Here is a 22,175-nt window from a genome sequence, read left to right as displayed (position 1 = left end):
GCGAGCGCAAATACCTTGGCCTATATACAGGAAACTTGTTTGTGAGCCGTGATGAGAACAAGGAGGGGTGCCATGTGTCAAGCGAAAAACGCATTTTAAAGAGAGGGGCGAGAGGGAATTAAAAAAAAAAAAAAGCGTTGCTTCACGGCATCAATAGACCCGGATGAATCCGGGATTGTGGAAGCCCTGGCCTATGAAGGCTGAGTCAAACTCACATGTAAGAGGCTATTGCCGTGCCCAGCGTGCATTAAGTCCACCGGACTTAAGCAGACACACGAGTTAGTTCACTGCGAGTCAGTGGTCCTAACGATCTTGCTGACAAAAAAAAACATAAAAAAACTGGAAACCAGGAGGGTCGCAGTGCACACGGACGCGCAGACTGCACACAGACGGAATTTCTGCGTTTTTCGAGGTAGTTCACAGAGAAGCTAGCTCGGTGCATGTCAGGGTCCACGAGTGAAATAATACCACGGTGGATTCTGGCAAAACAAAAAATTACATTCCGATAATAAGATAATCTGAATAGTAGACATGCGTTTTTATGGCCTCGCTTAGGATGCCTCGCGCGGCTGATTGACGTGCCAATGCTGCGAGGGCAACTGTGGATTACGAAATATCGCACGGAGGCGGTTGTGCCGACCACCGCACGGATAATGCGGAACCGAAACAACCGCCAGGCCGCCAAGTCACTCAGCCAAGAAGATGTGTGGCATTGCCTCAGAATCACTCAAGATGGCAAGTTCATGGAAGCATTGGCAAGGGAACTAACCATTTCTTGAGTAAAATATGACATGCTAAGACCCGGATTTACTGCAACACAGCCGAATGCATGGTTTGCGCATCTCGGCAAGAAAAAAAGAGGCCCGGCTGCAATGGCAAGTAGGTTAATTTCGTGCTTTCTTTCTTTCTTTTTTTTTTTTTTTTTTTTTGTGTGTGTCTGTGTATTGACATTCGACTATATCAGGGTTAAGCCCCCCGGACATCAAAGAGTTCCGTGCTTTCTTTTCCTAATCACTCCACATCCTTTTGTCCCCATTATCCAACGGCCCTAGCCTCCCCTCCCCTTCCCATCTTTTGCAACCACTAGAGCATGGCGACCACAATCCCCACTATCACGTCGCTCACGACGGTTGATCCGAGTTATGTTCCGCTGCTTACCTCAGCCTTAGCAAGTGCCACACATGCCCTTGGTACGGCTACCGCTGATGGTGATCTTTACCAATACAGCAAATCGGTCGCTGCTGCCTCCAACTCCCTTGCTATCGTCAGTGCCCAGTCTGTCTTGTCCACCGCCACAGGCCTGGACTACCTGCTGGCATCTGAGGTGATCATGTCGGCCGCCACAGAAATCGCCAAGATCGAGTACTTGGATAACATGTACCGTGCCGACTTGAACATGGGTGCCAATGTGTTTTTCTGTGTGATTTTTGGTGTCGTCACCATCTGGCATTTCGTGGTGGGCGCTCTTTACCGCTACTGGTACTTTTTCTTTGTTCTCGGCATCGGCTCCGGTCTCGACTTTGGTGGTTACCTTGCCAGATCCGTCAGTGCCACCGATGAGACTCTTGTTGACCCCTTCTTGGTCCAGATTATCGTGCTTACCATTGCCCCTGCGTTCATCATGGCAGGTGTCTATTATATGCTTGGCAGACAGTTGGTGTACATTGGCGAGGGCTACTCTTGGCTTAAACCCCGGTGGTTCTCGTACATCTATGTCACCTGCGACGTCATTTCTCTTGTCATTCAGGCCATCGGTGGTGGTATGGCTGCCACTGCCTTGTCTGCTAATAAGGATACCGATGATGGTACCCATGTGATGGTGGCCGGTATTGCTTTCCAGGTGGCCACAATGTCGTCTTTCTTCATTGTTGGCGGTAACTTTGTCGCCCGTGTGTGGTTCAGAGCTTCGCCTGACGTGAGGTTCTCATGGTCTAATTTCTTTTCTTTGCTTTTCAATGTTGGCAAGGCTAACGAGTTGCACCAGAAGTTGGAACCAAATTACGACCCCAAGTACGCCCACGTGAGAGGCAGAAAGTTGTTCCCTTATGTCTTCACCTCCATTTTCGCCGCCACCGTCCTCATTTACATCCGTTGTATTTATAGATTGGTTGAGCTTTCCGAAGGTTGGACCGGTTACACCATTCGTCACGAGGCCTTCTTGTTTGGTCTCGATGCCGCCATGGTCTTCTTGACCGTTCTGCTCTTTGTTCCTTTCCATCCTGGTTTCATCTGGGGCAAGTACCACCCTACGCTTTCTTTCAAGAAGAAGAGCGAGCCTCAGCCAGAGGAGGAGTACGACCAGGAAAAGCTCTACGGTGACTCCCAGAACCCATCGGAAGGTCCTTCCCAGGAGGCTGAGAAGCCCAGAAACGAGGAGTCCTTCAATAGCGGAGAAGCCACTCCTTATCAAAATCGGGACATTTACAAGAGCGACGAGGAACGAGGAGCCTTTGGTAACGAGTACCAGATTGATGAAACCGATGACCACTTTGCTAGCGCAGAGAATGTGCAGCAGCAGGAGCAAAGAAACCCATATGGCCTCCCTAATGATAGCCCCGAGAAATTGGCACAGCCACGGGATTTCACTACCAGGCAAGGCGCCGATGCCCTCTAAGCCTTGGGCCCCTGGCCCACGGGCTAACCTCCAGGGAGGTAAGTACGGGCTTCCCCCAAGGCTTTTTTTCTCAATGTTCGTCTGAGACATGGCCATTGTTGAAATCGCTATTGTATTTTACCATGCGGGCTGAAATAGCCTCTCCGCCGTGAAAACGGCTTTTTATCATACAACTTCATAGAACAAGAACGGATCCTACTCGTAAAAAGCCTTGTCGTAGTTTATAGACTTTTTCCCCGTTGAGGTGTCAAATGTGGGGCTGTGCTCCGGAGTCCTAGTTTGCTCCAAGTCACTATACCCTGCCCGATTTAGCTGAACAGCCCCTAGGCTTGGGCTGAACCCCACTTTTGCCAAAAAAAAAAAATCTAACCTTATCGTAAACTGGCAACTTTAACGCACTTGGCAGCACAGGGCAAATGTTTTTGTGCTCCGAAATACAGGGTTCTTCGGATCACTCAGATAGCTTATTCGCTACCAGGCCAGAGCGTCGTAAAAATACCTCTACCTGCAGTACATAGAATACTTCTTACCAGATTAGGCTAAAGATTCACATCGCACCTTCCCATATAGGCAGGTACGGGGAAGCCTTGCGTCGCATAGCTCTATTTGCAATGGGCAGTTCGCCAGATTTTCTTTATATAAAATACCATTCAATCCTGTTGTTTGCTCACCAGTTTTCTTCGCCCCGACCTTCGTTTTCTTTGTCGTTACAACGTTGCCATGTCTGAGTGGCTTTCAAAATTCACCCAGCCTTGGTCCACCACCGAGCTTCCCACCCACACAACATTGACCCATGTGGCTCCCCAAAAGTTCGAGGGCTTGGTCTCGACCTTAATGCTGATTTCTGAGGCATGGCCCACCGAGACAAACAGAATGAGTTTGTACGAGATGGCCAGAGACGGTAAAGGAGCCCAGGCTTCTATCTCTGTGCTTTCTGCTCAAAGATTCATGGCTACTGCCACTGATAACCAGAGACTTCCCGAGATGACTTCCGTGATTTGGAATGCCACTATGGAACTTCAGGAGTTGGAAAAAGGTATCAACTTTTACCAGATGGAGTTGAGCCCTATTGCCAACGGCCTCTTTGCCGGCTTCTTTGCCCTTTTGCTTATTCTTCACATTGTGCTTTGCATTTGGAAAAGACACCCTTACTTTGGCATCTGTCTCACCATGGGAACTGCTTGCGAGTTTACTGGCTACATTGGTAGACTTTTTTCCATTGGTGACTATGACAATAAGGATGCATACCTTTGCCAGATTATTTGTTTGACCCTTGCCCCTGCACTTCTTATGGCGGGTGTTTACTTTGTTTTGGCGCAATTGACGGTGATACATGGACGAAAATATTCGGTGCTAAAACCGCTATGGTTTTCGTATATTTTCGTATTTTGTGATGCAGTGAGTTTGGTTGTCCAGGCAGCTGGTGGTGCCAGTGCTGCTATTCAATTGCAGCAGTTTGGTGATACAGTTCCTGGCACCAATACCATGGTTGCAGGTATTGCCTTCCAAGTGGCGTCAATGACGCTTTTCTTGTACTTCCTTTTCGACTTCATGAAGAGAATCTGGTTCCGTGCCAGTCCAGAAGTCAAGTTCTCCTTCCACAACCTCCTCAGTTTTCTTTTTGCAACTGGAAGAGGCAAGAAGCTTCGGGAATTGTACTTGAACCAGCACTACAATCAGAACTACGCTCACATATGGTCGAGGAGATCATTCGCTTTCTTCCCCTTGGTTTTGCTCTTGTCTGTCATTTTCATCTATATCAGATGCATTTACAGACTTGTGGAATTAACCGAAGGCTGGAGTGGTTACCTCATTACCCACGAGGAGTTTGTCATGACTCTCGACGGTCTTATGGTGTTACTTATGGTGATCTTGCTCGTACCTTTCCACCCAGGTGTTCTTATGGGTAAGGGCCTGAACATCTCCATGAAGACCATCAGAAATCTGGCCGACGAAAAGTCAGATGAAGCCAATGACGGAAAACTGTTGGGAGACTCCAGCTGGTCTGACGACTCCACCACCAAAATGTCCAGCAACGAGAAATGTCACTCCAGAGACTTGTCTGTGCTGAGTCAGGAGTCCAATCCTTTCGAGCCAGAGAGTAAACGCAGTTTCATGCCATTGCTTAAAAAGAACGTGGCTAGAGAGGATTTTGCAGCCGTTCCATACTCGCAAACCACTCAAGCCGAATCCGTGAGTCCATCGCTCGAACAGCACACAAACAAGAAGAACAACCTACGAAAGTCACAGCTTAAGCAGCACAGCCGTCATGTCAATCCGTATGAATCACCACAGGTACTCAATTATGTCCAGAACCTGGGCCCATACACAGAAGAGCCAAGGGAATACAGACCACAGACACAAACCTATGGATACCAATACCACAACGACTATGACGACGGCAGCAATCACTACGACGACGTCCATTACGACTACGATGATGTTCAGTCTCAGCTGACTCAATTGACTAACGACGAGGAGCACTTTACCTTTACATGAGATTCAGATACCCAGCATATATTTCATACCAATTAAAAGAAGGAGAACAACGGAGTTCTCATGACGAATAAATAAGTTGTAAGATTATTTTGGACCCCGAGGAATCCACCGTGGAGCGCTCTTCACACAGTAGGCATCTGCACATCCACAGCTTTTAGTCTTGCCCGGATCCGTTTGGGAGTCCTGTACTATCAAGCAAGGATGGTAGTTTGGAACCAGGGGCGTTTCAGCAACTGTCCTTTTGGGAATGTAAGTGTGTTTTAGGCTATCAGCCAAACGAGTGGAGTCCATGGAGAAGAATGCAGTTTAGGCTTTGCAAGGCTATCTTGCTTGCTTTATAGTCTTCGGGAAGATGTTCCCGTCTTTCGCAGCCACACTGATAAGGGCATGAGTCAGGCAGCTGTACAGATAACATTATGCATGGAGCCAGACGCAAGGAATAAACAATGTGCCACGAGCGGCACGAAGAAGGCAGTGCTAGGGTGAAGGTTATTTTATTTTGAAGGCTGTTTTGTTGATCAGTTTCTTTGTTCATAAATGGCACTTGCGGTCAACTTCGGGTTGTCGGGGCTTAAAGTAATCCACACTAAGTGAAATTCCGAAGAAATGATTGAATTAAATTTCTTGGACACTACGTCTTCATCCAGCATTTCATGTGGATCGGAGATGAGCTCCTGGTGGTGATCCGGATAAGACAGGTGCGGATCCGGATAGGGCAGTGGGTGCCATTTGAGGAAGCACATGTAGAGCAGTTGTAGGGAACTTTCCCCGGCTTAGAAAGATTATTTGAGACTGGGTGATCAATATAGAAATGGAGATTTTGGCTCTAACAGCAGGTACAATCTGTTCACAAATCATGGATTTCATGGGTTGTTGATTTGGTCTTTCTCACCTTATTAAGGTACAAATCTTGCACCTCATAAAGTGCTGAGATCTAATTAAGATTTGTAAGTATTGCAGCCAGCACCATGTATAATCTTATGGAGTTGAAGAAAATCACATTCTATGCAACAAATTGTTCACAAGATTAAGTCTGGCCAATTTGACCCTTTCGCTTATTGGAAACATCCACCATGATTCTATCACAAGAACACATTGAGTCTACAGTTAATGTAACCCTTCATTTCAAGCCACCAAGATATCATATTGAGGCAAGCGATAACACAAACGGTATGTTGTATCAACCAGCGAACCCAACGATCACACTCCTAACTCACATCCACCTTTTGAACAATCCTCTCACGTTGATTCATCCAATACTATAACTACACTAGAGCTTTCGCTCTCTACACGGCCCACAATTAGACCTCAAAAATTCGGTTATCTGTTGTATTAAGTACAGACTGACCATGACACGAGCTAAATTACATCAACATGAAGAGGGGGACTAAGGCGACTTGCTTATTTCTTAGAAGCCTTCTCCTTCTCCTGCTGATCCTTCAACACTCTCTTGACGATCTTCTGCTCCTCGATCAAGAAAGCTCTGACGATTCTCTCCTTGACACAGTTGGCACATCTGGAACCACCGTAGGCTCTCTGGACGGTCTTCTTGGTCTTAGAGATCTGAGAGTACTCTCTTGGTCTCAAGGTGGCGATACCCTGCAAAGCGATACCACAGTCACCACACTTAGGGGTAGTGGCCTGCTTCTTCAAGTGCTGGGCAACCAACTTACCACCTGGGGTCTTGACGACCTTAATCTTGTTAGACTTGGTGTTGTCTGTATGTTAGTAATAGTCGGGAAGCTACGGTCGAACGTCCTTGGATATGGTTTATGGAAATGGATTGATTCTTGTGAATAGTTTTCGTTGATTTTGCACGGTGGACATTTCATCTTGGATTCTTCAAAGGTTGGATATCATATGGAAAATTTAACGTCTGGATCTTCGACATGGGACTTGTTGTTCGACACTTTGTAGCGGAATTAATTCAATAGTTCGTTTGAACATACATGGAGTCTTTCTTCTGTAGGTAACACGCTGAGCCATCTTTGTTTCGTTGGATTAACTGAATTCCCAAAATGTGAGTATTAAGAGATGAAGAAGAAATTTTCGGCTACTCGCTGCGGGCGTGTGCAGGCCCCCCAGTCACTTGAAGGTGCGGTTATTTTAGTGGGTTTTTCGCGGTTCTAAGTGTGATGTCATGTGACGCACTACGATTATAGGGCTATAGCCCTAGACAACGGTACTAAGCTGCTAGACTTGTTCATGACTTTAGCTTACTAAGGTGGAGTTACAAGGCAGACGAGAGGATAAGCAGCTTCAGTTATATCAGATTGCAGTTCAACCAGGAAGATACAAATCCCAATATGGTGGTGCTAATAGGTCGGTGAATATGAGAGGAGAGTATGATGGCTGCAAAATCTAGGGCACTTTATTGCATCCGTTGAGGTAAACTTAGTGAGATACCTTTTGCAACAAAAAACATAGCCAAGCTTTCAGGCATCCCACGAGCAAGCTTCTCTAGACTTACCTTCAATTATCTCTTGAATTCTTGAATTCCGATTTCATCAAGATAAGACTTTTGACCTCAACAATCTCCCCACATGGATATCTCAACTACTCAGTACAGTACACTGTCTTACCTAGCGGCTGCCCTACTCATTTCAGAACTGCAAGTACTCTGCTATCGTTATACTACTTACAACTTGTTCTCGTCCTTCTCGACGGCAACGACTTCCATCTCCAAGTCAACGCCCAATGGCAATTCTCTGACAGCGATACAGGATCTAGCTGGCTTGAAGTCGCTGAAGTACTTACCGTAGACACCGTTGAATTCGGCGAATTGAGTCTTCATGTCAGTCAAGAAGATGGTGGCCTTCACAATGTGCTTCAAGGAGGAGTTGGAAGCATCCAAAATGTTACTGACATTCTGAATCACCTGCTCAGCCTGCTCAGCAATGGTGGGGTTAGCAGACAATGGCTTGTTGTCTGGGGTGTAAGGAATCTGACCGGAAACGTAGACAAAACCTATCGTTAGTTGTGTACTTTCAAAATTGTGTGAGTTTTACATACCATTGACCTTGACAGCCTGGGAATAGGAGGCAGCTGGTGGTGGGGCGGTAGCGGTCTTAACCTGGGGTATTAGTACGATGCTAATTGATATGATTGATCTAGTGAGAGGTCAACAATTCGAACATACTGGGGTGATAAGGCTTCTCTGATTCATTCTAAATGTGTTTTGGATGGCACGGAAGGAACTAGCAAACATTATATTCGGCGTTTCTCTCCACGGAAATGGTGACTCCACAAGGTGTGTGGGTCCTGGGGTACGGACCTTTTCCGTCAGAGTCGACCAGGAAGTCCAGCTCCGCACCTTGCGGGAGTCACACCACTGACTCTGTCGAATTTTGCAACCATTCTTACTTCTTCTTTCCCTTTTTCTTCTTCTTAGTCTTCTTCTTTTTAGTGGACTCGTCATTTTCTTTTTCCTGGTGAGCGGCTTGCATCTCTTGAAGCTCCTCGATACTGGAACCGACACCCATGAGTTTCACTTCGAAGTCGCCATGGCCGAGCGTGAAGGGCTCACCATCACCTCGTATGAGCCTCTCATCTTTAGCTTGAGCACAAATTTCTGCTAGGCTCATATGGTGACAGATGACATTGTAATTTTTCATGAATAAGCGGAAATCGTTAGCTGCATCCTCGACGTTTTCAAGGTAATCCTCCTTAGTATAGTTCGGACCTTTTTTGCCCCTATTATGGATCCTCCTAAGAGCACTAGAGACTCTTTTAACAAGCTGGGCAATCAATGCACTGGATGAGTTGGACCTGTAATCTAAAACGCTAACATCTTCCAAGGCTAGACCATTCAAATCCTCCAAAACTTCTTCCACGGAACCAGCATCTTTGTATATGAGTTTGTTCCACAATTGCTTCTCTTTTTGGTTCTTTCCAAATCCGCTTTTAAACTCGAAGAAGAGCTCTCTAGCTTCAGGAACGTCACCAACGAAGGGCATTAGAAGGAACTCAATTTCCTCTTTGTAGTTGTCAATGTACAGAGCGGTCTTCGATGTAGAGATAACGCCGTTCTCGACCAACCTCCGAATCATAAACGAAGCCAAGGATATAAGGGATTTTGCTCGCAGATGTGAGATCTTGTCGAAATAGATAATCCACAAAAGAAGATTGCTGAAGCATTCGTGAAGAAGCATCAGCCTTTCGATGACAGAGAGCTCAAGATGTCCCTTCCTGGAAAACTCGATCTCTCGCTTTGTTCCCTCATTAGAGCCTCTCATTCCGATAGCCAACTCATATATGTAATTGAGTAATGCAGGCGAGTAGTTCACCAAATGTGTGATGAACCAAATGAATGTCCTCCTGAAGCCGCCACACATGAGAATTTCATCAATGATGCTGGTGGCAATAGCTGGGTTGGATATGAGAATGTATTCGAATCGAGTCACCTCCTTGTTGTAAGCCTCAACATGATTTGGAGGCGTTGGGAGATTCGAAGTATTCTCAGGAGGTGAGACAAGGTATTCGTAGATATCACCAGGAGCGACTATTGCATCAGGATTCTTCTCTGCTTCATCTTTAATGCACTTTGCTAGAATATCGACAATTCTTTGACCAAGTAGTCGGTTCTTGGCTTCGGGATTATTGCCATCCTTCACAGTCATCACGTAATCGATGTATTTTTCAAACTCCTTCATATCTGTCAAGGGCGTGAATTGCAGAGAGACTTTCAGGAATCTTTCGGAGAACTCAGTATTTTGTCCTCGAGGGCAGTCGTTCCAGTCGACTCCCTCTTCATCAACGCCGACGCCAGCAGGATCGGAGCGTAAAGCCATACGGACCTCTTTCTTCAGGTCGTCGTTTGTGTCCTCTTCTTCCACCGCCTCTTCATCCTCCTCCTCTGAGTCAGCATATCCAAAGAACACATATTTGATGTCCTCATCAAGGTAGTCCTCGTACATAAGCATGTTGTCGAAATTTCGAGCATAATCCGTATTGTCGGTATACCGCAGACGTTTATAAAGATAGTTCGAAGCTTGTTCTTCATTATCCATAATCGCATTGAGGAAGTCATCAAGTCTGGTTCTTGTTTCATGCATGTCGAATCGTAGGATCAATTGGACGAAAATGAATGCACCATAATTACCGTTGAGTGCGCCACCAGACGCTCTCTTTCTTGTCAAGGGGTCATAAAAATCGAGTAGTGGCTGTTGACAGACATCATACTCGTGAGCCTTTCTGTCTTCAATGACACTTTGGTCGTAGAGCTTTCCAGGCGTGGTTTGATTTAGTACATATGCCAAAACAGACCGAACAGCACTAGACCCAAGGAGTGCACGCTTTACATGCTCCGGGGTATCGAAATACTCGTCACTGTTCAGGTATGCGTATTGCTCGAGGTCATGATCGAGCTCGAATGCTAATTTGATAATGCCAGTGTGTGATCTCCAAAGCCGGATGAAATAGTCCGTATATGGATTCAATGCAGGGTTATATGGGCTCCCATCCTCGGGGAGAAATAGTTTGTAGATTGCCATAACAAGGACACATGCCATGTAGTAGCTTAGCTTGGCCTCATAGTCATTAAGCTGGTAGAAGTCGGGAAGCCAAAATGGATCTCTTAGCTCCCAATATAGCAGATCTTTGAGCAATGCTTCAATTCTAATGGGATCGTCACAGCGTAACGTCTTGTTGATGGCGTCCAAAATCGTCAAGTAATTGGTCGATAGCTGAAATCGTAGAGACTGGATGCATGGACGCTCGTCTTGATCTAGGTTTTCGGCATTGTACTCGAGAAGTTGTTGATATGTTAACGCTATAGCGGCATCTGCCAAGCAAGAAACACTCAATGGAACCGTGTCATTGTCTTCAGGCTGAGTATATGGATCGCAGAGACCAGCGACTGTGTCGAAGATGGAATCTATAAGGCTGTCTTCGTCGTCTAGCATAATCGCCTGTTGAAGGACATCATGATCTAGGAAAAAATCACGTTGATCATCCTTTTGCGGTGGGATGTCGAACTCCATGGCCTGTTGCAGGTCCGAGTCCTCTGTGTCTGACATTCCACGCCTGATGAGTAGTTGTACTTGAATGGTCTTGAAAAACGAATCCGCGCATACATACCAGGGTCCATTCAGCAGTGGTTGCAAATCATGCAAAAACAAGACATGCCGGAATTAGTATGATCATTTTCTTTTTATGGCTGGACTCTCACAAAATTTTTTGCATCGAAACTTTATTTTCTATTTCCAAGTTCGTCGGAGTCGGAGATTGCGACCTTGCACTCCGAGGTCTTAGTAGAGTGAGATTCGATATTCCACTTCTGCGTTGAACATTTTGACTGCTTCACCAATTTACAATTCCGAACTGATGGGTTGATAGAGAAGCCGTCAACTTTGCACAACAGTGATTTCATATGAACTTTTGCGTTGACCATCAAAAGTTCGATAGTCGAGATCAATTGACGGCACTGGTACTCAACTTCTTGTGGAGCCAATAATCTTTTCTTCGATGGTTCAACGATTTTATCTTCACTAGAACAGGAATACAATTATAAAGCTTACGCCTAGCTTGATTTTTTGTTGCAAGCCAATGAATCAAACTGAATCAAGCACAAATCTGGCTGGAATTATACTCTCCAGCTCCAGCCAGATTTTGCCTTCGTTTTCTTCGAATATGGTCATTAGGTAGAAGTCATTCCAATATTTGTGAATCCTCCTTTTTGATCATGTGTCAGCTTTGTAATTCCACCTAACTCTTCAATACTCGTATTTCGCAGCCATCTGCTATGGATGCACAGTTCCCAAAAATGAGAAGTACCACAATAAATCAATTGCTTTATACTTTCTAAAAAGAAGAAATTGCTTGCATTTGAAACTTTTAAAAATCCTTCATCACTTTCAACTAGCTTCAAATACCTTATGAAATTTGCCGACAACTCGGCCATACCTCAGATGAAATCATATGCTCCAAGAGTTGGTGCAACATGAAGCTACGAATTTCCTCAATTAACAATTTAATATCACTAAATGCTTTCGAACTGAATTGCAATTTCCATTTTCGAAATTGCCCGGCTTGTATTTTCTTCGTGGGCAGCCTCTGACAGGAATTGTTCCTGACCGGCATATAAGTTCCTCTGGTGCGTTGGCCATAGGTGACATTTTTTGGAAACACCTTTCAGCAACTCATAGTTAGAAACGTTCCGCTAACGCTGTGGATAATTAAATCTCAATCACATAAGAGGAACACGCTTTGTCATTGAAACTGCCTATAAAACCAAAGGCTGTTTCGTTTTACTGATCAGCGTTTCAACATGAGAATCAAGGACATAACACGTACCTCCACCTTTGTTTGGAGTTCAGACGTGATCCCATTGCTAGCAACAGGCTCTGTTGCTGGCGCTGTGGACCTCAACTTTTCCGCGTCCCTGACCCTTGAGATCTTTGATGTTTTTGACAAAGGTTATGACCCCATTTTCAGTGCTACTTTAGAGAACAAGTTCCACGCATTGGCATGGCTGAAGCCCTTCGGAAACTACTCAAGAGGCTTGTTGGCTGGTGCTTTTGAAACCGGCGTCGTAGAATTCTGGGATGCCGAGAAACTCATCAGAACACAGTCGTTGGAGGCTTCATCGGTCCACAAATCATCAAAACATTCCGGCGCGGTCAAGTGCTTATCGTTCAACCCCCACCAGAACCATTTACTTGTGTCTGGAGGACAGAGGGGAGAGATCTTAATCTGGGATGCAAGCACGTTTTCCGAGCCATATGCCCCCGGTAGAGCCATGGTGCCAATGGATGAAATCACGTCTGTGGCGTGGAACAACTCTGTCAGCCATATTTTGGCTTCGACATCCAACGGCGGCTACACCAGCATCTGGGACTTAAAGGCGAAGAGGGAAGTTTTACACTTGCAATACAACGGCGCTCTTGGTAAGGCTGACTTCTCGCAGGTTGCCTGGCACCCCACGCAGTCTACGAAGTTGATCACTGCTAGTCAGAGTGATTCGTGCCCAAACATAATGACTTGGGATTTAAGGAATGCCAGTGAACCCGAGGTTATTCTCCAAGGTCATGAGAAGGGTGTCTTGTCGTTGGACTGGTGTAAAAAGGACGCTGGCCTTTTGCTTTCTTCCGGCAAGGACAATTCCACCAAATTGTGGAATCCTTTGACCGGTGAGAAATTAGGCGACTACCCTACTGCCGCCAACTGGACCTTCTTGGTGAGCTTCGCTCCAAGCGCGCCAGACGTGATCGCATCCGCTTCATTTGATGGCAAGATTGTTGTCCAGACTTTGCAGGACACCTCTCCACCAATTTCACAGCAAGTCAAGGCTACTGACGAGAATGAATTCTGGTCCAACATTTCTACAACGGACCATCAGCAACCGCTGTTCGAATTGAAGCAGGCTCCACAGTGGCTTAAGAGACCATGCTCAGCATCATTTGGTTTCGGGTCGAAATTTGTGACAGTCAAAACTGTTGATGGCAAGTCTGTGATCAACATCAGCAAGACCACCGCTGGAAAGGAACTTGTTGCTGATAAGCTTACTGAGGCCCTTAAGAATGGGGACTTCTCTGAACTTATCTCCGAGAAGCTACAAAACAATCCTACGGACATTTCCGACTGGAAGATATTGGATGCTTTGTCGAAGCATGGAAAGGAGCATTTCCTAAAGGATATCGTCGATGGCTCTACCGAAGAAAGCGACGAGAAGCAACCGGCTCAAGAATTGTCAGGTAGAATTGACAATCTGAATGGTGACGACTTTTTCAGCAACTTATCCAACGATGCTGCTCAGGGTTTCAACTCATCATCTAACGAGGGTTTTGCTCCTAGTGGTCCTTTCAAAATCTTGGATGGTTCCCATAATGAAAAAGATGCTCGTTTGACTAAGCTTATCTTGAGCAACAAAATTGGCAAAGCTGTGGATCAATGTTTGAGTCAAGGAAGATTGTTAGAAGCCTTGGTTTTGTCTCTAGACCAAGATGATACCGTGAAAGATAAGGTCAAAGCTCAGTATTTCAAAGAAACCAATTCTGATGTGTTATCTCGCTTGATCTTTTCTGCATCATCCAAAAGTGTGGTCGATCTTGTTGCGAATGCCGACATCAGCAACTGGAAGGAAATTGCTTCAAGTATTTTCGCATACTGTACTGACAAAACTGAATTCAACTCAAAGATCGTGGAATTGGGTGACCGCATTCTTGAATCCCGCCAGTCAGCTGCTGATCGCGAGAACGCATTAGAATGTTATTTGGCAGGTGAGGCATTGGACAAGGTTTCTGCCCTTTGGTTGCAAGAGATTCCACTGGAATCCAACAATGGAACTATCGCTGAGGATGGCGAGACTCCATTGGATGCAAAGTTCAAGTCATTGAGCGGATTTGTTGAAAAACTTTCGGCATACAGATCCCTTTCGAACATCACCAGTACTCTTTCTGGTCCAGCAATTGAGCCAACTTGCAACGCTGTCTTTGAATTCTCAACAATGGCTGCAAACAGTGGTAATTTTGAGTTGGCGAGGGAATTTTTGTCCATCCTTCCCGAGAACTACGATGGGTTGAAGGCTGAGCAGGAGCGTATCAACAAGGCTACCGCTCAACCAGTTCAGCGTGTTGAGCAAGGCCGCAGGAGATATACCCAACAAGGCGCTGCCAATGGTAGGTTCAGTGGAACCTCTCCAGCGAAGCCTGGTTTCAATCCTTTGGCCAACAATGCTGCTCCACCATACGGTGGAGGTGCTGCTTTCGGGCGCCCCCCACCTGCTGCTGGAATGAACAATGCCTATCCTGGTGTTCCTCAACCTACCGCACCATCGGCAGCTCCAGCCGCTCGTGCAGCTGCCAACCCTTACGGTAGACCAGCTCCAGCACAAACTGCTCCGGCACCAGTGGCAGTCGCCCCACCTGCAAGCTCATATGCTCCAACATCATCAAGAGTTGCTTCTGGTGTCGTTCCTCCACCTGCAGCTGCCAATATTGGCAATGTGTCTGGTCCTACGGGCGCCAGATACACGCCTCTTCAGCCTGCTACATCCGTCGTGAGCCCTCCTGCCCCACCGCAGCCAACCAACAACGTCAAGCAGGAAACTGATGGATGGAATGACTTGCCTGACACTTTCAAAGCGCAAAAGTCTGCCAGGCGTGCAACTCCTGCAGCTGTCTTGTCTCCCAAGGTACCTACACCCCAGGTTGCAACTGCTCCATTGGCACCACCAACTAGGAAGGGTGCTGCACCAATGATGCCGCCACCACCAAGAGCTGCTTCAAGACAAGCTTCGCATTCTGGTGCTTCCAGTCCTAGAATCAATGCTGCTTCTCGTCAGGCTTCGGTCAGTAACAAGTACGCTCCTCCTCCATCCTCCATCCAAATCCCTCAACAAAACGGATTGTCAACACCTGGAAGTAAGGTTGCTACTCCGCTGGCTCCACCCAAGAATCCTTATGCTCCAAGTCAAAGTGCCAACCCTGCTCCAACCAAGAGCTCATTTGTTCCTCCACCTGCAAACAACTTTGCACCCACCTCAGTGAATCAATTCCCTCAGGCAGCTGCTCCACTGCAGCCACCAAACCCATATGGACCACCACCTACGGCTGCCGCTGCACCCCCAAGCAATCCATATGCTCCTCCACAGCAATCGTCGCAGCCTCCATCCAATCCCTATGCCCCATCAACCGGTGCTAGAGGTCCAAGAGGTCAGTACTCTACTCCTGCGTCAGCGAGAGCCAGCAGAAAACCATCAATTGGAAACATTGCACCTCCTCCACCCAGGGCTCAGGCTAACCTTGGATCGCCTCATTTAGGGCCACCACCAACAGGACCACCTCCTAGAAAGGTCTCCACCCAGCCTCAGCCTAGTGTCGGGGCTCCACCAGCTGCAGCTCCACAGGGTCCTCCAGTCACCCAGGTACCTCCTCCTAATGCTGTTTCACAACCACCACCATCATCGGTGCAACATGGACCACCCGTTTCTCAAGGACCACCACGCAGTGCTGCTGGACCACCACCTCAAAGGAAGACTTCTGCTTTGCAGCCACCTCCACAAACACAGGCTCCACCTCCACAGGCACAGGCTCCACCTCCACAGGCACAGGCTCCACCTCCACAGGCACAGGCACCTCCACAGGCACCTCCACAGGCACCTCCACAAGCCTCCGCTCCGCCAACTGCAGCACCTGCTCAGAATGGCACAACAGCCTCGCCCTCGAAGGAAGTTGACGCTATCATCACCACCTTCACGAAGTATAAGGATCACATCAAGCCTGCGGCTCCTGCGAAGTATGAGAAGCACGTTATTGATATGGAGAAGAGATTAAACATTTTGTTTGATCACTTGAAAAAGGGAGACTTGGTTTCTCCAGATGCAGTTGGAAAGTTGAATTCGATCGCATCTGCATTGGAGAGCAAGCAATGGGGCAATGCATCAAACATTAACACCGATATTCTGGCTAAACACCCTAATGAAATTGGTACTTGGCATGTCGGTGTGAAGCGTTTGATTACCATGGCAGAGGCTTTCGATGCCTAAGCTGCCAGTTTCTGAACTTAGATGTTACATGCTATAACATGATTGTATTTATAAAATATAAAATAGGCATAACTTATTCAAAACTCAAAAGAAGTTGAGTTCGAAAATTTTAGCACCTTTTTGTGAGTTCGTATCGTCGTCAGAAGTTTTATCATGAACACCTTCGAATTCGAGCAAAGCAAATCTGGTTTTTATGGGTGCATCAAGTGTCAAATCCGTGGTATTGTGCCGCGAGGGTAAGACGATCAACGCTTCCTCCTTAGGCCTAAATGGCTCATTAACTTCAACTGATGTGGATGCGACTGTTGCAAAAATATTCTGCTGTTTGTAAAGCTTTCCAGTCGGATTGTTGAATTTGTATTTCTCCGGCAAATCAGTGTTGAAATCGACATGGCTCAAAAAGTCAATCGAATCAAGCAAATCACGATGATCGGAGCTCAAATCCTGAGCTGCGGCAGAGAGAGAGACCAGACGTGGAGGCTTGTCGCCCCAGTTGATTGAACAGTTTTGCAATTCAACTACCTCACGGAAGTCAATCAAAATTTTGCTTTTCTCCGGGGTTTTAGCTTGCCAATGGGTGGTGTTATCTCCATCATTAGCTAACACAGTCGAATCGCCCGGAGCACACTCAGTTATATTCGTGAAGATTGCTTTACCACACTCGGAAAGACTATCTTGGAACGATTCAGTTGTCTCATAAAGATTGAAGTGAACATCGGTTCCAGGCATAAGAGTATGCTCACCAGCATCTGGGTTACGTGAGCCCAACTCGATCTTGATTTTCTTAGGTTTCAGGCCTTTCATAGGACCTTGATGCATCACATGCAATCCGTCGGAGGTCAAATTGAAGGACAAGGTTTGATTCATGTAGTGAACACCATCGAAATACACTCCGCTGGGGAGAGTTTTGAGTTTGATGGGGTCCAATTTAAGGAAGCGAATGATTTTTCCATCCTCAGTTTTGTGGGAGAAGCGAAGACCCAAAAGCCCCTGGAGAATGGCTTGAAGGAAACCGCCATGAGCCGTCATGAAAGGGAATGCCGGGTGAGTTCCTCCGTTGGTCAAGTAGTCATCACTGTTCTGCTCAGAGAACTGAGCGAAAGGACCTCGCAAAAATGGCTGAATAGCTTTGACAAGGTATGTATCAGCGGAGCAGCCTCGTTCCAGAAGTGCAGATGATACAATCGAAAAGATCGGGAACGTCATGGCGGGCCCGAAGCTCACCTGCTTCATGGAGGCATACTCCATACTTGCTCTTGCCAGTTCCTGGGTAATCATTTCATTTTCCAATGGATATGTTATCATAACGACATCCGCCTGCTTAATGCCAATCGATGAATTCATGCCAGTAAACTCCAAAATGATATTTGGATCGTCAGCAGATCTTGGAAGATGCACATTATTCATGATATCATTGTAAGCCTTTGGAACCGGCTTTCCTAGATGCTCGCTCACAGCAGCGGCCCACTTGAACGTCGCAGATATAGCAGCATTGGTATAAGCACCATTGTCAACATGATTAGCGTATTCATCGGGATCAGTCAAATTATGTGTTGTGTACGCTTGCAATGTTTCGTTGTACTCAACATAGTCAGCAAAGAAGGCAGCGGCGTCGTTGATCAAGGGGTAAGCCAGATGCTCCAAAAAGTAATCGTCGACTGCTCCACTCTTGAATAATTCCCATGCAGAGCTAGCAACAGCCATATTGATATGATACTCGTAGTCAAAGCAAGGGCCAGTGCTAGTGCAATTGCCAAATCTACCACTGGTCCATGGGAAAGCTGCGCCATGCATGTCTTTCTTTGGGGCATAATCACTTTCGATGTTCTTGCGAGCCTGTTCATGGGTGTGAAGACGATAATTGACGAAAGAACGAGCGTGAGAAGGGCTGAACGGAAGAAGTCCGTTCATCATCCAGAGATCTGTGTCCCAAAACACCATGCCGCCATATGAGTCAGACGAAAGGCCGGTTACACCCATTGCAGCTGTGAGTCCAGAGGCATCATCTCTGGTGTTTGCATTCAAGTGGTAGATGGAAGCTCTTGCGGCTAGTGTTAAAAGCGGATCGTCAGGGAACTCAACTTTGAGGCCATCATCGACAGTCTTCGACCACTCGCTAGCATGACTTTCAAGAAGCAGTTCAAACAGCTCCTTTTCAAGAGCCACAGAACGAGCTTCGCGTAGCACCGCATCAAAGGAGCCAAATTTGTTTGGATCCAAATCGGATGTCACCACACCCACATGCTTTGTAGCCTCAATTGAAGATCCTTCTGGCACTTCAAATGTGATGCGCTGGCCCAGCGAGTAGTGACTGGTTGTGAATTCAGATCCGGTGCAATGAGCTTCGGATTTATCATAACGAATGGCAGAATAAGTAGCTCCGTAGACGTAATCGATATCGTTGGGCGAATAAAGCATGTATATCGCTTTGCTTGATTTATCGACTGAGGTTTCCTGAAAGCGAGCTCTCTGAGCAGTTTCGAAATCCAAAGAGTCAAGCACATCAACGGTAATGTTGTTTCCACCAATATTTTGCACCTTCAAGTCGACGAGTCCCAACGAGATTTTGCTACGATGGGCCAAAACCGAGTAAGTAACTTGCAACGATCCTAACCAAGTAAATGACGTAGTGACAACTCCAGTGGCCAAGGACAAATTCTGGGCATAGTTTGTAATTTCGCCAAACTTTGCAGGGTCATTGCTGGGATCCAAAGAGTAGGCCTTTCCTCCTACCTTGGCGCTCAACGTCAAGGAGGTCCATTGAGGAACAGCCGCCACTACACTTTCGTATCCATCCTGCAAAAGCCATGGAAAGTTAGTCAGGGTGGTATTCTCCTGAATGTTGTAGAATCCTGCCACAAAGGCTCCCGAGTATCTCCGATTGAATAAAGGCCACCCATTCAGTAAATCAGAAGGAAGCTCAGCATCAGGTGTTCCAGGGTCCACAACAGTGCCATTGTTTAATGTGTCATACGCAAACCCTTGACCCAAATTGGGGATTCTGCTTCCTAAATAGCCGTTGGCAACGTAAGGTTGGCGTTGATATTGATGGTATGGAACCCAGTCCAATGTACCCAAGGTTTGAGCATCCTTATCATAAAACGCGTTATCAGCAAACAGCAACTTCGTGAAGATTTCCTTATTCTCACGAGATTGAACCAACTCCTCCAAGCTGTCAAGGCCTGAATTCTCTACCCTTCTCAGGGGTGGAGTCCTCACATAGATCGGGAACCCGACCAGAGGGACCGAAAGAAGGAGGGTGCAAACAAGAATGAAAGTGGCAAGCACCATAAGGTAATGTATACGATGGGAAGGCCGTCGTAAAAGCTGTATAAAGTTTCTATTCATGGCGGTGTCTTTACGTATTTATAGAAAAGCCGGGGTATTCTGGGGAAGGTATAGTGAGGTATGGTGCAGGTTAGGAGCCGTATAAGATTATGCTTTCTAGATTGTTTACGGAACGCACTTTTACGAAGATCACGAGAGGGTTATGCTGCTAAGTGCCGCTTGGGTTTTCTATTTATACATAGTATAGTACAGTTCCTAATATACATTCGTCTGTCATCACTCACTGGCGCAAGTCAACTCGAGAAATGCCCCGTAGAAGCTCTCTGGCACCAATTTTCGTCACCTCCTCGCTATGGCGACCCCTTTCCATAAAGTCTTTGACAATTTGGGTTACTTGAGGAGCAAGCAGCTCGTTCTTAATCTTCCCAACAAGTTCAACACTCTTGCTGAGTTGATATGCCGTATGGAACAATTGCGCCATATTCGTCTCGAGTTTCTCCGAGACACCCGCTTCCACCTGCTGCACATGCTGTGAAAGCGCCTCGAGATGCTCTTCTTGGAGCACAGCTCCGAGCGCCGGGTCCTTCTGTTTCACGTATTCCTTGAACTCGCGGCTATACTTGCCTTCTTCGTCCTCATTATTGACGCCTAAGCCTTCAAGAGGCTTGACGCTTGCGTCAAAGGCATTTTGCCAAAGGACTTTCTCTTGCCGTAGTTCTCGTAGCTTTTGTTGGAAGACCTCGACGCTTTCGCGATTAGCATCATTAAGCGGGTTACTCTTGATGATGCGTTTGCCTTGTAGTTCGGCCGTGTCAAACCGCCTTGCCAGAAGCCAGCTGGTGTCAATTTTTTTACCCACCAAATCTTCCAAAATCTCACTTTGGATAACTTTAGCAATTCCTTTCGCCGTATCGGTTTCAGGCCCGTCCTTTTCACGATCTTGTTGAAGTTTTTTCTTGAAACACCACACGAGAATTTGACGCATGCGTGATGGTCCAGGCAAGGATCCATCAACAACCTTGAAGTAGTCCCTCGCAGACATCTCGTCATGGGGCTTTGCAACAAACCCGTTCCCTACTGACAGTACCCTCTTGCCTCGATTACTGTAAGAGCTTCGCCTCACTGGACCAGGGCGCTCACTGTCAGTAAGCTGTAAGGTATGCTGGGAATGCTGTTCAACGTATTCGTCGTCGTCTTCGACCTGCTTCTTGCGGCGTTTCTTTGGAAGCGTTTCGCTTTTCTCCTTTTGGCGAGGCGCTTTGAGCCGTCTCGGCAGTCGAGCGTCTTCAATGTCGTCAAATCTGAATGGTTTCGTATTTTCGGGCAGCTCGAGCAGCTTAGTGGCTCGCTTGAGCATTGACTTTGGTGTGCTTGCTTCGTGGATGGGGGCTTGTGGACTTGCAGCGGCCTTTTTCGGTTTTCGTCCTCGTTTAGCTGGTTTTTTGATTGGGGTTGTATCTGGGCTTGGATCTTCGTCTTCTTTCGGGGGTTCCTGGGAATTGGAGAACATAGCTTTTAGACTGTTGGTGCCTCCTAAGATCGATCTGGTCTTCTTCGACGGCTGAGCTCTCTTTTTTTGAGGGGTATCATCAGCTACAGAATCGTCAGAATCCAGAGGGAAAAAGTGGGCAGTGGACCTCGGAGCATTGTGTTTGATCCCGGGTAGTTTGGAAACCCTGGACAGGCCATTGGCCCTCAGTGCCGCCTGTTTTCTTGGGGGCATGATAATGATGTCAAGTTATGCTGCATTAATAGATAGCTGATATGGTCAGCTTAATAGGGGAAGTGCGTAGCTGTTGAAGGGTGTGTGGGTGTAAAGATTTAGTAGGACGCTGTTTGTTTATGGGTTGTGATGGTGAGTAGTAGTAGGTTTCATGTGCAGGTCATTGATACGGAAGCAGATGACTCGGGTTTGCCAAAGTGACTTGGGGGTAAGTTCTTCAAAGATTATCGTTTCCTTAAGAATTTGAAGAATGGGAGATTATGTGTGAGTTTGAGCTCTGCTTTTGAGTCTCCTCGATTAGGAGATATGGCCGCGAAAGACTGTGGGGTTGTTACACTTATAACCAAGGGGACGAAATGGATAAATAATTTAAGAATGAAAGCCATATAAAGTTGAATGATGTCTCCAATCATCAAAATGATCCTTCTGTGACATCTACTTTGCAGCTCGTGTATAGCTGCACCTATCTCATCACCATTGTACACACTGCGCTACTACACATCAACAAACAGATCTCCACAACGATCGATTTTCCATAAGACCCCCACCCACTGACTTTTTGACAA

The 22,175-nt window shown here is 46.6% G+C and overlaps 7 protein-coding genes across 7 annotated transcripts; 3 read left to right on the top strand and 4 right to left on the bottom strand.

The window, feature by feature from the left end:
• Positions 1 to 1,090: 1,090 nt before the first annotated feature.
• C7M61_000204 (RTA1 domain-containing protein) lies at positions 1,091 to 2,614 on the top strand (the record flags this gene model as incomplete). The annotated part of the gene is made up of 1 exon (XM_024855657.1): positions 1,091 to 2,614. The coding sequence occupies one exon, from the start codon at positions 1,091 to 1,093 to the stop codon at positions 2,612 to 2,614; it is 1,524 nt and encodes a 507-aa protein (XP_024715256.1).
• A 720-nt stretch (positions 2,615 to 3,334) lies between these two features.
• Positions 3,335 to 5,113, top strand: C7M61_000203 (RTA1 domain-containing protein; the record flags this gene model as incomplete). The annotated part of the gene is made up of 1 exon (XM_024855656.1): positions 3,335 to 5,113. One exon carries the CDS (start codon positions 3,335 to 3,337, stop codon positions 5,111 to 5,113), a length of 1,779 nt encoding a protein of 592 aa, XP_024715255.1.
• Positions 5,114 to 6,514: 1,401 nt separating this feature from the next.
• Positions 6,515 to 7,099, bottom strand: C7M61_000202 (60S ribosomal protein eL34; the record flags this gene model as incomplete). Its single annotated transcript, XM_024855655.1, has 2 exons — positions 6,515 to 6,831; positions 7,063 to 7,099. 2 exons carry the CDS (start codon positions 7,097 to 7,099, stop codon positions 6,515 to 6,517), a joined length of 354 nt encoding a protein of 117 aa, XP_024715254.1.
• Positions 7,100 to 7,751: 652 nt separating this feature from the next.
• On the bottom strand, positions 7,752 to 11,130 carry C7M61_000201 (CCR4-NOT core subunit; the record flags this gene model as incomplete). The annotated part of the gene is made up of 3 exons (XM_024855654.1): positions 7,752 to 8,080; positions 8,126 to 8,205; positions 8,477 to 11,130. The coding sequence occupies 3 exons, from the start codon at positions 11,128 to 11,130 to the stop codon at positions 7,752 to 7,754; spliced, it is 3,063 nt and encodes a 1,020-aa protein (XP_024715253.1).
• A 1,250-nt stretch (positions 11,131 to 12,380) lies between these two features.
• PGA63 (Pga63p) lies at positions 12,381 to 16,598 on the top strand (the record flags this gene model as incomplete). Its single annotated transcript, XM_024855653.1, has 1 exon — positions 12,381 to 16,598. The coding sequence occupies one exon, from the start codon at positions 12,381 to 12,383 to the stop codon at positions 16,596 to 16,598; it is 4,218 nt and encodes a 1,405-aa protein (XP_024715252.1).
• Positions 16,599 to 16,682: 84 nt separating this feature from the next.
• ATC1 (alpha,alpha-trehalase) lies at positions 16,683 to 19,889 on the bottom strand (the record flags this gene model as incomplete). The annotated part of the gene is made up of 1 exon (XM_024855652.1): positions 16,683 to 19,889. The coding sequence occupies one exon, from the start codon at positions 19,887 to 19,889 to the stop codon at positions 16,683 to 16,685; it is 3,207 nt and encodes a 1,068-aa protein (XP_024715251.1).
• Positions 19,890 to 20,166: 277 nt separating this feature from the next.
• On the bottom strand, positions 20,167 to 21,609 carry C7M61_000198 (uncharacterized protein; the record flags this gene model as incomplete). The annotated part of the gene is made up of 1 exon (XM_024855651.1): positions 20,167 to 21,609. The coding sequence occupies one exon, from the start codon at positions 21,607 to 21,609 to the stop codon at positions 20,167 to 20,169; it is 1,443 nt and encodes a 480-aa protein (XP_024715250.1).
• Positions 21,610 to 22,175: the final 566 nt, after the last annotated feature.

The sequence above is a fragment of the Candidozyma pseudohaemuli genome, assembly GCF_003013735.1.
Source record: "Candidozyma pseudohaemuli strain B12108 chromosome Unknown scaffold00001, whole genome shotgun sequence".
Lineage (NCBI taxonomy): Eukaryota > Fungi > Ascomycota > Pichiomycetes > Serinales > Metschnikowiaceae > Candidozyma > Candidozyma pseudohaemuli.
Note: the sequence above shows the minus strand (reverse complement) of the source record. Positions and strands in the feature narration are given on the sequence as shown.